The sequence below is a fragment of the Sebastes umbrosus genome, chromosome 4 (genome assembly GCF_015220745.1).
Source record: "Sebastes umbrosus isolate fSebUmb1 chromosome 4, fSebUmb1.pri, whole genome shotgun sequence".
Classification (NCBI taxonomy): Eukaryota; Metazoa; Chordata; class Actinopteri; order Perciformes; family Sebastidae; genus Sebastes; species Sebastes umbrosus.
The window spans coordinates 16,619,269-16,631,485 of record NC_051272.1 but is presented as its reverse complement, the minus strand read 5'-3'; the positions used below and the strand labels follow the sequence as shown (position 1 = coordinate 16,631,485).

Below are 12,217 nucleotides of genomic sequence, written 5' to 3'. Positions count from 1 at the left end.
TGGCTCCTGCCTCCCCTGGTCTCTATTGAATTGTCCATGTTTAGACTCCCCAGCAAGCTGCTCTTTGGCCGTTTTCATGTCTTAATATTTAGAGTAGAGGCAGCTAATTCAAAGCAGGACTCTTTTCTGATGCACTTACGGGAGATAGTGTTTTGAAATTACATTTTTAGGTCTACCTAGTGATCTAGAAAAAGGTAATAAAATAGATAAGTGAGTTGTTACTCATTGCTCCTGTCTCAGACGTGGAGCCATCCGTGCTTTAAAGCAGAGCTAATGAGGAGTTGGCTGCGTTGGAGTGTTTGCACGAGAATCGTAGTGAAAAATGTGCTCTCGCACTACTGTAAGCTCAGGGATTATCATTATCCTCCCGGGTTTCATCATGTGGTTTCTGCAGTGCTTACTCGCTGAAGTGACTGATGCTACTCACAGCAGATACTAAAGTGACTGTTGCTTTAGCAAATACCCGTCGTCAGAGCGAGGTAACACTGGCTTTTTTAGCAGAGATGGACCCGTCTGAAAATCGTGCAGAACTTCCACAAAAATACAAACATTTCACAATCTATATTTTCGGTGTGTGTGTGTGTGTGTTGTTATTCGTGAGTCTACATTGTGAGCGCATATGGGGCCTGTCGTGCTGTCAGTCTGGGGTTTGCTGAAGCTGCTTGTCTAGAAGAAAGTGTCTGAGGAAGAGCTGGATGACAAAAACTCGGTGGGGCTCCTCTGCCAGCCTGTAGAGAGGAGAGCTCACGCAGCGCCATTACCCCTTCTTCTTTGTGCTTGTCTTTCTCACTTTGTATGAAGAAAATCTCAGGGATGGAAAGGAACCCATGGCCATGATAGAGCCACAGTCACAGGTGGGCTCATTCACAACTCCATCATTATAGAAAATTTACCTCTCAGACTTTCTCTGCTGCGGCTCAAAGGGGGTCTGTGGATGAGCTGCGAATCCGGAGCACAAAAAAACTCTTTGTTTCCAAGTGCGGCTGAGATCTGAATCATGTCAGTGTGAATACTTGAACTTTAGCCGTGGAGAGAAATACAAAATTCTTTGAGTGTTGAAGTAGGATATGTAGTACAGTAAAGCTGAAAGGATTAGTTGAGCGCCAGAAAAATAATCTGCAACTATTTTGATAATCGATTTAAAGCTAGGGTTGGTAATCTTCTTCAAAAACATTTTCTTTGTTATTTTTGTGCAAATTCTAATAACATCCCGACATCAATCAATAAGTTAAATGCTTTAACAAAAAAAGAAAAAAAATCCAGTACCTGTGGCTGTCACAGGACTGTGATCTGGCTCAAATGAAATGATTGGACGGGCTACCTGCCTGCCTGCACATGCTCCTCCCATGTCTTCCAAAAGGCTGCTAGTTTGACAGCTGTGAGTACTAACAATAGCCATGTTCGTTGTTTATGTTCATTATGATATGTTTACGTTCATAATGATCATTTTTGGGGTGTGGCTTTGGAACGGATGAACTGTCAGTGTTGCCGACTTGACGACTTTCTCTCTAGATTTAGCGACTTTTGGAGCTAGTGCTGCCAGCATTAGAAAAGAGTTGACAACACTGGGCTCGGTTATTTCGGCTGGACCATTTTGAAAAATCTAGTGTACTCTTGCTAGTTTCTTAAGATTACCAAACTTTGCTTTTATTGTTTCAGTATATCTTCTAAAGGCAAAATACCCGAAAAAATCCATTCCCTCAAGTTTCTCAAATGTGAATATTTGCTGTTTTTTTCTAGTCTTCTATGGTATTAATATAGATATCTAACAAAAAAAAGCAGTTTGAATATGCCAACTTTGGTTTTGGAAAATTGTGAGGGCATTTATCACCATTCTGATGTTTTATGGACAAAATGATTAATCAACTAATGGAGAAAATTACAGAACCAGAGAGAAAAACAAATGAATTTATAATGAAAATCAGTGGTTGGCGATGTCACCTCACAGCAATAGGGTATCAGGTTCGATTCCAGCTTGGGGCCCTTCTGTGTGGAGTATGCACATGGACATCATACAAGTTAGGTTAATTGTTGACTCTAAATAGCCCGTAGGTGTGAATGTGAGTGTGAATGGTTGTCTGTCTCTATGTGTCAGCCATGTGATACTCCGGTGACCTGTCCAAGGTGTACCCCGCCTTCGCCCAATGTCAGCTGGGATCGGCTCCAGTCGATCAATTGAACAATTGATTAATTGTTTGGTCTATAAAATGTCAGAAACGGTGAAAAATGTTGATCAGTGTTTCCCAAAGCTCAAGATGACGTCCTCAAATGTCTTGTTTTGTCCACAACTCAAAGATATTCAGTTTACTGCCATAGAGGAGTAAAGAAACCAGAACATATTCACATTTAAGAAGCTGGAATTACTTGAGAAATTACTAAAACCGATTAATTGATTATCAAAATAGTTGTCGATAAATGTAATAGTTGACCACTAATCGATTAGTCGTTGCAGCTCTAAAGATAACCATTAGTTGCTGTGCTAGAATATAGCAACATCAGTACTTGGGAACTTGTATCTATGCTAATATGATACACCCATCTTCTCTAGAAGAGATGGGTTGGCGTTGAATGTGTCACAGACTCATTTTTGTTCATGAAAATGTAATAACTAGATTTTAGGTCTATAATGTGGTTAAGAATGAGGCAGAGAGCCTTGCGAGTATAGATGGCCCTATTTATCATGTTCATCCCTCTCCCTGTTGAAGCCAAGGTCAAGGAAGAGGAGAAACGCTCTGCAGTATCAGTCTCTCTCTTTCCTTTTTTGCGCATACGAGTCTCAGAATATCTGAATTGATTCATCCTAATTGCAGTATGTGACAAAACACCCACTGATTTGTCTCACAGTGAAGTCGGCTTCTGGGCGAGAGTGCGAGCCAGGAGAAGAGCGAATAATGATGCAGCGGTGGAATGTCACTTTCTGTGTTTTGACTCGGCTCCTGTTATTGCTGACGATTAGAGAGATTTGCACTCGTTTCTCTTTTATCTGCTGAAAGGTTATGTCGCTTGCCTTGGTTCAGATAATTCTACACACACAGCAATCAGGCAGAAGCTCCCCATGCACTTAACCCTTTAATATCAGCAGAACAGCAGGGGAGAATGAGGAGCTGCTGAGGCAGGGCTACATATTCAATTTCACAGGTGAAAATGTCCCCACGGAGATAATTGTGATGATTTGTTCTGTGCTTTGTGATGTTGTAGTCTGCAGCTGAGATTTTCTCTTCACACATTCATGCAGGAGTGTTTTATGAGAGGAGGACATTTTAATATTTGCTTGTGATACCTGCCATAGCACAGGCCGTCTATTTGAGATTTAAATACTTGACAAATCTATCTTTAAGGGACATAAAAATGTGCATTAATTTGTGATTAATCCCGATTAACAATGGACAATCATGCGATTATTTGCGATTAAATATTTTAATCGATTGTCAGCCCTACTTTATAATAACATATACATGTCTCTACTTCTGTATTTTCCAGGTGTGTAGGTCGGTGAGGCCATTATACTACCCACCAAGATGGTGGCTTTGTCACTAAAGATCTGCGTGCGCCAGTGCAACGTGGTGAAGACGATGCAGTTTGAACCGTCCACGCCCGTGTATGACGCCTGCAGGATCATCAGAGAGAGAGTCCCAGAAGCCCAGACAGGACAAGGTGGGTGGATGACTCATTAAAATGTAATTTACATAATCAAAATCTATAGGCGCGTTTACATTTGCATGTTTCACTTTGTGTTTCAGCGTCAGATTACGGCCTGTTCCTGTCTGACGATGATCCCCGGAAAGGAATCTGGCTCGAGTCTGGAAGAACCCTGGATTACTACATGCTGCGAAACGGAGTAAGATTAAGTCATATAGTTTGGGGTGGAGAACTGTCAGTGTCATTTATCGTCTCTTAAAGTGATTTACATTTTCCAGAGGGATCTTATGCATAACTGCTCGCTAGGAGCGACTGCATTTCCCCGCCGAGAACTATCAGCGGGGTTGCGGATGTCATTGTGCTTGTCTCCTGTTTCCGCAGGACGTTTTGGAGTATAAGAAGAAACAAAGGCCGCAAAAGATCAAAATGCTGGATGGTGCAGTTAAAACCATCATGGTGGACGACTCCAAAACGGTCGGGGAGCTGCTCGTCACCATATGCAGCAGAATAGGTTAGTGATAGTCTCCAAGTGCTGCTAATATGAATCTTGTCAAGCCATCGTCCAAGGATTGAATTATTCATCCTCTATTTTATTTTTAGTCCCAGTCACACCACTTGATTTCATACTGAGTTGCATTATGTTACTGTGTTATTACATTAATTCATATTTAAAGCTTTGGTACATGGGGCGCCTGCTCTACCAGGTGAGCTACCGCAGCTCCCTGTTGTGTACTGTATATATATATAACTAATCAACCCTCACCCGCGAATGGGGCGTGGTTTGGCCATCAATGGACACGCTTCCAGTGATTCAGAGCAGAGAATACTGCTTATTTTTTCATGATTTTGAAACCTAATTTTATATTCTTGGTGTTTTTTAATAATACAAATTTGGCTGAGTGGTTAATAACACATTTTTCTGTGGTGTGACAAACTCAGAACACATATTTATTTTTGCTTTACCCAGACTTAAGCAGCAGCATTTGTTAAGTACTTCGGAGCATTCATGTATGCTTGATAAAGTCCTAATCACTTTTTGTTCCGAGCACGATGGGCATGATTTATCAAGCTCAAACAAGCTTGTTTCTAATAAATGCTAAAGTGTTTTTCCCAAGGCCCAAACCGTGCCATCCCTGCCTGTCACAGAGGTGTTCCCTAAGCTGTATATTTCAATTATAATGGAGCTGCCATCAAGCTCAATTGGGTGAGGAGGAGAGGGATGTGTGCCTGGCAGATAGCTTTATTGGAAAATGTTTGTTTAGAGTAGGTCTTTCTGCTTGGCTTCTCCTCCTCCCCTGCTCCCATTTTAGTTTTCTGGCTCTGTACCAGCTTTCCTTCACTTCTGTTTCAAAGCAGAGAGAAAGAGATTAAAAAAAAAAAAACTGAGTGCGAGAGAATTGCAGAGGCGCTTTCTCTATCACGGTACTGGTTATCGTGCCTCTCCTCCTCTGAGAATCCCCTGGCTAACTTGCCCTCTTTTCAGGAATCACCAACTATGAGGAGTACTCCCTCATTCAGGAGGTGACGGAGGACAAGAAGGAGGAAGGAATGGGGACGCTGAAGAGAGACAGAACGCTGCAGCTACGAGACGAGAGGAAGATGGAAAAGCTCAAAGCCAAACTCCACACGGATGATGAGCGTGAGTGCGAGATCGTTGATATCTTGATGGCTTTTACGGCCGTTTTTTTATTTTCACATTAGTGAATCTGACTCAACACCATCATGTTCATGGACATGTGCTTCATCACTCAAGTTTAATTTATTGCATTGACATATCAAAATTTAATGGAATTACAAGTGTTATCTTTTTCCCAAAGGACACCAATTAAATTTTGAAACATGCAAATACATAAATCACCCTTTGACTTTGGATGGAAACTAGCTTTCGTCTCCACAGAAAATAATGCAAATGACACTGTTCAAGATTTTTCACTTCCCTGTGATTCATTTGGTTGATTGTCTGTCTCACGTTAGTTCAGTATCCTCCTCTGGTAACATCTGTGTAAAGTGAGTGTCTATTCATTTCAGTGCGTGTGCTAACAGAGTGTGTGTATTGATTGGGCAGTGAACTGGCTGGACCACAGCAGGACGTTCAGAGAGCAGGGAGTGGAGGAAAGTGAGACTCTGCTGCTCAGGCGCAAGTTCTTCTATTCGGACCAGAACGTGGACTCGCGGGACCCTGTCCAGCTAAACCTGCTCTATGTTCAGGTAAAACAATTACACACACCTTTATGCTGCTGTAGCAAAAACAAAACAGAGGAGAGAGAGGGTGACCTACTGTACACACATTTTTTGCTGTTACAGCCCAACCTGAAAAATGAGTCCCAAGCAGAGGGGGCGGGGGGATTCGATGTTTTTCAGAAGGCACAACGAGACAGTGTAATTACGCTCAATCACTATGTTGTTGCATCTAACTGTTGGCCAGGTCTGGACAGACAGATGTGGGAACCTCAGATGTGGTCCAGACAGGTTTGACTTGTTTCTTACTGTACAGGGACACAACAATATGAATCCTTGAAGGAAAAGCTTTAGTTCCAGGTAGAACAGCTGCACTTTGTCTGAATCATAGACTGTATAAAATAATGGACATAGGCTGCCATTGTGGCAGTGACAACACATCCGACTAATCCAAAAAATGGGCAGAGAGGTGGATCGCCTGTGTAGCTGAGGCGAGCCGAGTGATGCAGCAGAGCGACCTGGTACGGCCCCCGCCTGTCACTTAACGCGGCCACGCCCTAAATTATGCCTAACTTTAAGTCTTCATATAATTGAAATGGGTGAGTTATATTAAAATTCACCCCCTGTGCGGTTGTCATGGACGGGGATACTAGCTATAGAGACCAAAACCGTTTTTTGTACCAGGCTGTAAACATGTTTTCTTCTGCTGTAAAGTTGGGCATTTTAACATGGAGCTTTATGTGGATTGACTTGCTTTTGGAGGGCTGCACGGTGGTGCAGTGATTAGCACTGCAAGAGGCAGCTAGAGGGTTGCAGGTTCGAATCCGGCTAGGGGCCCTCCTGTGTGGAGTTTGCATGTTCTCCCCACGTGGGTTTTCTCCGGGTTCTCCGGTTTCCTCCCACAGTTCAAAGACATGCAGGTTAGGTTAATTGTTGACTCTAAATTGCCCGTAGGTGTGAATGTGAGCGTGAATGGTTGTGTGTCTCTATGTGTCAGCCCTGTGATAGGCTGGCGACCTGTCCAGGGTGTACCACGCCTTTGCCCAATGTCAGCTGGGATCAGCTCCAGACCCCCGCGACCCCGAATGGGATAAGCGGTTACGGATAATGGATGGATGGACTCGCTTTTGGAGCCAGCCTCAAGTGGCCATTTGAAGAACTGCAGTTTTTGGCACTTCCGTGTTGGTCTTCATTTCTCAGCACCAGAGGTTGCTGCTTGGTCTGAGCACAGCAGAACAAACTGTAAACAAAACACTGACATATTATCATCTTATAAAGTTGACAACATGTGAACAATCTGTGGATTTGTCACTACAAGCGACCCCTTTCCCATTACATATGCTCATTTGATCCATTGTTAATATAGAAATATTGATTAGTGCAGCTTAAAGTTCCTCTGTGATTCCCACCATCACATTACCTTTGTTACTTGCTCTCCCGTCTTCTCCATACATACATACATGTAGTTATCAGCACCGCTGCTGCTTGCATTGCCATTGTTGGGCTCTAACCTTGAGATGTCCAGATGTTTTAATGTTGCTGGATTATCTTTGCAACATCGTCCCACCGTTCTTTGTGTTTTGGCAAGCGTGTTTAAATTTATCACCATAAAATACAGTTTTCACTTTAAGTAGCTTTAAGGTCATAATGATTAGGGTGGGAATCACCAGAGACCCCACGATACAATATTATCATGATACAATCTTATTGCGATTTGCTGGGTATTGCAATAAGATATATTATGATATATTACCTTTTTTAACTGCAAAATATGCGTTTTTTTAAAAATCAGTTTTATCTAATAAGATACAGTTTTCACTCTGTTCATCTCAGAGTTTTCATTCACATATCTTGAGGTCAGAGGTCAAAGGACCCCTTTGAAAAGGACCATGCCAGTTTTTCCCGACACGCTAACATGACATGATTGGTACCAATCGATTCCTTAGGTTTTCTAGCTTCATATGATACCAGTATCTTCACTCTAGCTATAAAACTGAGCCCGCCGGCAGGCCGTCAGATTGTTAAGAGGTTAATAGTTTATATAATGAAAGATCGATACTTGACGTCCATATATCGATACAATATTGCCACTCAAAATATCACAATACTATGCTGTATCAATTTTTTCCCACACCCCTAATAATCATCTTAATCAACACTTTATTGTATCCACTTATTCCAGCTCTTTAATTCACAATGTGTGGACTGAAATATTCAGTGTTTTTTATGGCTCCACCATTCCTCAAATGGAAATATTCTATTCTTCTAATAGTCTTCTTGTGCATTTCCCCAAAATTCAGCCTGACATATTTTGTGTCCTTGGAAACGTTAGGAGCAACAAAAGCTCTGTGGGTTTTAACAATGACTGACTGACTGTACAGCACACATTTGTAGTGGCTAACCAACCAGTGATTCAGTGGGGTTGAAGAGGTTATATCTATAATAGTATAATAGATGTTCATAAGGTTCAGGAGATTTCAGGGGCAGTGAGTCACATAAGTACCTTAACACTCCCTGTTGTTTGCAGATTTGTCCAACACGCAGCATATATCTGGCTTCTTGGAGTTTACGTCTGGATGAGGCGGTGTGTGTTTATTAAATTAGTTTCTCTCGCTCTCTCTGCGAGTGTGTGCCTGCATGTGTTGGTTCTACCAGTTGTTTAAACCGAGGGAGCCCTGCTGGCACCGGGGGGGTTCCCTGAGGGGGGTCAGCTGAGCCCGGTACCGCACTAGTCAGGGTTTGCTCACTGCACACATCATTGCATGCACATTAACCCCTCCTGGAAACAGCAGTGTTTTGGACACACACACCCACACATACTGATGCATCTTGTGAAATAGAGGGAGAGTTTGGGAGAGAGTTAATACACTCACAGAAGTGGATGCTGCATATTGTTTAAAAGAAATACTAAAACATAAGATTGCTCTCCCACACAGAATCTCTGCAAAAACAGCACTCACTTAGATATATATATATACCATGTCTGAAATGTGTGGAGTCGTTGGAATTTGCCTCTCTTCATCTTCTCGATCCCCGCTGCGTTCCTGAATATGTTCATAAAAAGCATCCAGCCACCCTCTCTGCCTGCTCCTGCTGCTCTCCTCCCTTCTATCTGTCTGTTCCTGTTTCTGCCTCTATTTTTCTTACCCTCCAGTTTCCTTCCCTTCCCGTTCGTCTGTCTCCACTCCCTCTCCATCTCCTACACATTCTGACATAATCGCACACATCCCCACCCTGTTACCCTGGCACACATCACAGCGCCGTGCATATCATGCTCTCCTCTCAACACAGACTCATATTTCCTCTCGCAATAACAACCCCGCCTCTCGCCCCCGCCTCCTTTCTGCCTCTCCGTTACCCTTCCCCATCTATCTTTCCCTCTCGCTCTCTCTCTCTCTCTCTCTGACACACACACACTCGGATTGTTACACAGGCAGATCACAGAGACTCTTCACATGGCCGCGGCTCTAATTTGTCACTGTGTTAAAAAGGCCAAACGGAGCCAGAAGAGTGGAACATACCCCGGGCTTCTCTTTCACTTCTTGTCTATTTTTTTTTGCACAGCTTTTTCACTCTCCCTCCATTTTCTTCCTCTTTAACATCCTCCGTCATTCACAGTTCCTGTAATTCTCAGAAACTCAGCAGGATGGAGTAATTGAATTCAGATTGTGCGGATGATGACATTATCGCTGGCATTATTTGACAGAGCATCCCCGCGAATCGGCGATGATGTCAAATGTTTACTAATGATTTGAAGCTTCAATGATTTCAAACCCACCCACACAAACACACACACACACACACACATAATGGAAGCTCTGCCAGTAACAGACTAATCTACTTTACTACTCGACCACTCCCTTTCTGTCATGTATTTGTGCTAAGACCAGGATAAACCTCCGTAGCAATAGCATCACACTGTGTGTACTCTGCTCTTTTGCTTTTGCTCTTTTATTCTTAAATTGTGCTATTTGTACCACGAGAGTCCAAAGCAGGGACAAATGAATTTGTCAAAATGAAATGTATCCTGCTGCCAGCTGCCATTTCATCATATTTTTATTTTTTTTTCATCAATCGTTCTGTAAGAGTTTGTGACAGCATTTTAAAAGCTTATGAAGCATTTCTACTTTATTGGAAAACGAACAGAGAAAATAGAAGAATCAAAGGTTGGATTTCGGTCAGTTCAGGTTCAGTGCTGTAGTTTAGTGAGACAACAGAACGCCCCCCCGAATCATGTTTTCATTTAGGATATGTCTCCAGAATAGAACTGTGTTGTCCAGGTTACGAAGCTATTAAATATTCCTTTACCCACTTATTTATACCGTCCCTATGGAGCACCGTGTGTGCATTTAGCCACTTTAGTGTATCCCTATGTCAGCATTTATTTTTAAGGCTGCATTACACCGTGTGCGCTCTGTTGGGCCGCGGTGGACCCGTTGACCTCAGTGTTTGAGCCTCAGGCTGTATGTGTCACGGCTTCTGATGTCTTGTGCTTCACTTCCACTCATGCAGCTCAAAAAAAAATGTCCCAGAACCAGCGCCTGTATCACTTGCCATATCCGCTTTGAGGAAAGTCGGGGTCTGTCCTCGCTGTCTCGTCTGGTGACAATCATGACAGAATAATCTGGCCAGTCCTTTGACCAAATACAGTACCTGTATAGTTGGCTGCTTAATCTGATGTTTGCTTATTGATTTGAAACCACCTGGCCCATGATTCATTCAGTGTTCAGAGTAAACTTTACTGTATGTGGCAATGCCAAACTGGATATTATATATTATATTCTGTATTGTAAGCAAAGCAACGAGTATATTGACATGCCAACTAGTGGTGTAAAAAAATATCGAGTATCGCAATATTATGTTTTGTGATACTGTATCGATTTTAATTAATAGTTTCCATGCAAAGATTAACTCAGTCAATGCTTTATTTGCAAAGATATGCACCATCTTGGTGTATGTGCCCTCTGTGATAAACGCAAATGCAGATCCCACTGTTCTGATTGCATACACAAATTAAACTATTCTTTACTCAGATTTTATGCATCTGTTGGTGTGTTCTTTACTATGACAGGTTTCCTAAAACTATTTTTTTTTTTAAATCGCAATATATTGCCTTGCTTACCATATCACAATATATCTCACTTGCTGATCAACTGTGTGTCAAACCATCATTTCCCGACTGACTGACGCAGCAATTTAGGAAGAACCCACTTTGGTTTCTGGCTGCTTGGCCACTGTTGCATTTACCTCTCTGCAGGATGTTGGCTCCCTTATCTTTTCCCCAGTAATGGAAGATGAGAGCAACAACCGATAAAATGTAATCATTGCAATAAACTTTCGCTTTTATTTTAAGGTGTAGAGCATCATATACAGTATATTTAGTTTACTGGCAAATGGGAACTGGAGTTGAGGATGCATCTATGAAACCTGGTTAAAGTGTTTACATCCAGCCACATCCTAGTTTCTGTCAGTGCTCCAGCTAGCACATCTGAGTTTCTCAAATCGAGGGAAGGCATGACCTGGTTTCTGAAACCATATTTACATATGCGAAACACATAACCAGGTTACTCCAAAAACATGATAATAATATGATAGGGTATCAAGTAGATACAGGATACATGAGAAAATGTGGTGTTTGGTTTCTTCAAAAAATCCAATAAAAAAAGACATCTTTATTTAAATAAATTTGATAATGATGTTGGCAAAATATTTTAATCATAATATATATATATATATATATAATTTAACAATAAAAAATATATGTTTTGTTGTTTCCTTGAAGGATGTTGAGCAATATGTAAAACCACTTTCAAATTCAACTCACAAAAAGGCTATCGAGACACTTAAAGGTCCAGTGTGTAACAATTAGGGGGATCTATTGGCAGAAATGGAATATTATATTAATAAGTGTGTTTTCATTAGCGTATAATCACTTGAAAATAAGGATTGTTGTGTTTTTGTTACCTTAGAATGAGTCGTTTATATCTACATGGGGAGCGGGTCATCTCCACGGAGTCTGCCATGTTGCAATGCAATGTTTCTACAGTAGCCCAGAATGGACAAACCAAACTCTGTTAACTTTTCCTTCCTGGGCTGGACAATCACATTACTCGCTCCCGTCGCTGCCGCTCTCTCTCTCTCTCTCTCTTACTTCACCACTCACTTCCCAAGTACACACACACTTTATGCACTGGCTCTGCTCCATATGGCTCTAGAGAGGGATATTCGTGTTTTTGCTTCGGCCATCGTAGCTCTCCAACACGCTTGGCACACGGGAGAGGCTTCAGTTGGTTGCAATCTCCTCACCTGACCGTTAGATACCGCCAGATCCTACACACTGGACCTTTGAATATCTATGTAATATTTATGTCTAATGTCATATACCCCTGGCTCTTTTTTT

The 12,217-nt window shown here is 42.0% G+C and overlaps 1 protein-coding gene across 6 annotated transcripts in view; it reads left to right on the top strand.

Moving 5' to 3' along the window:
• tln2b (talin 2b) overlaps positions 1-12,217 on the top strand; it is a 105,606-nt gene that overhangs the window by 37,520 nt on the left and 55,869 nt on the right. For 4 of the 6 annotated variants that reach the window (XM_037767605.1, XM_037767603.1, XM_037767606.1 and 1 more), the window contains exons 1-5: positions 3,519-3,654; positions 3,741-3,838; positions 4,021-4,150; positions 5,123-5,278; positions 5,705-5,847. In XM_037767605.1, the coding sequence (XP_037623533.1) occupies positions 3,519-3,654; positions 3,741-3,838; positions 4,021-4,150; positions 5,123-5,278; positions 5,705-5,847 (663 nt within the window). Of the gene's footprint in view, positions 1-3,480; positions 3,655-3,740; positions 3,839-4,020; positions 4,151-5,122; positions 5,279-5,704; positions 5,848-12,217 lie in introns of those variants that run through there. The other 2 variants (XM_037767601.1, XM_037767602.1) reach the window with 1 other exon arrangement.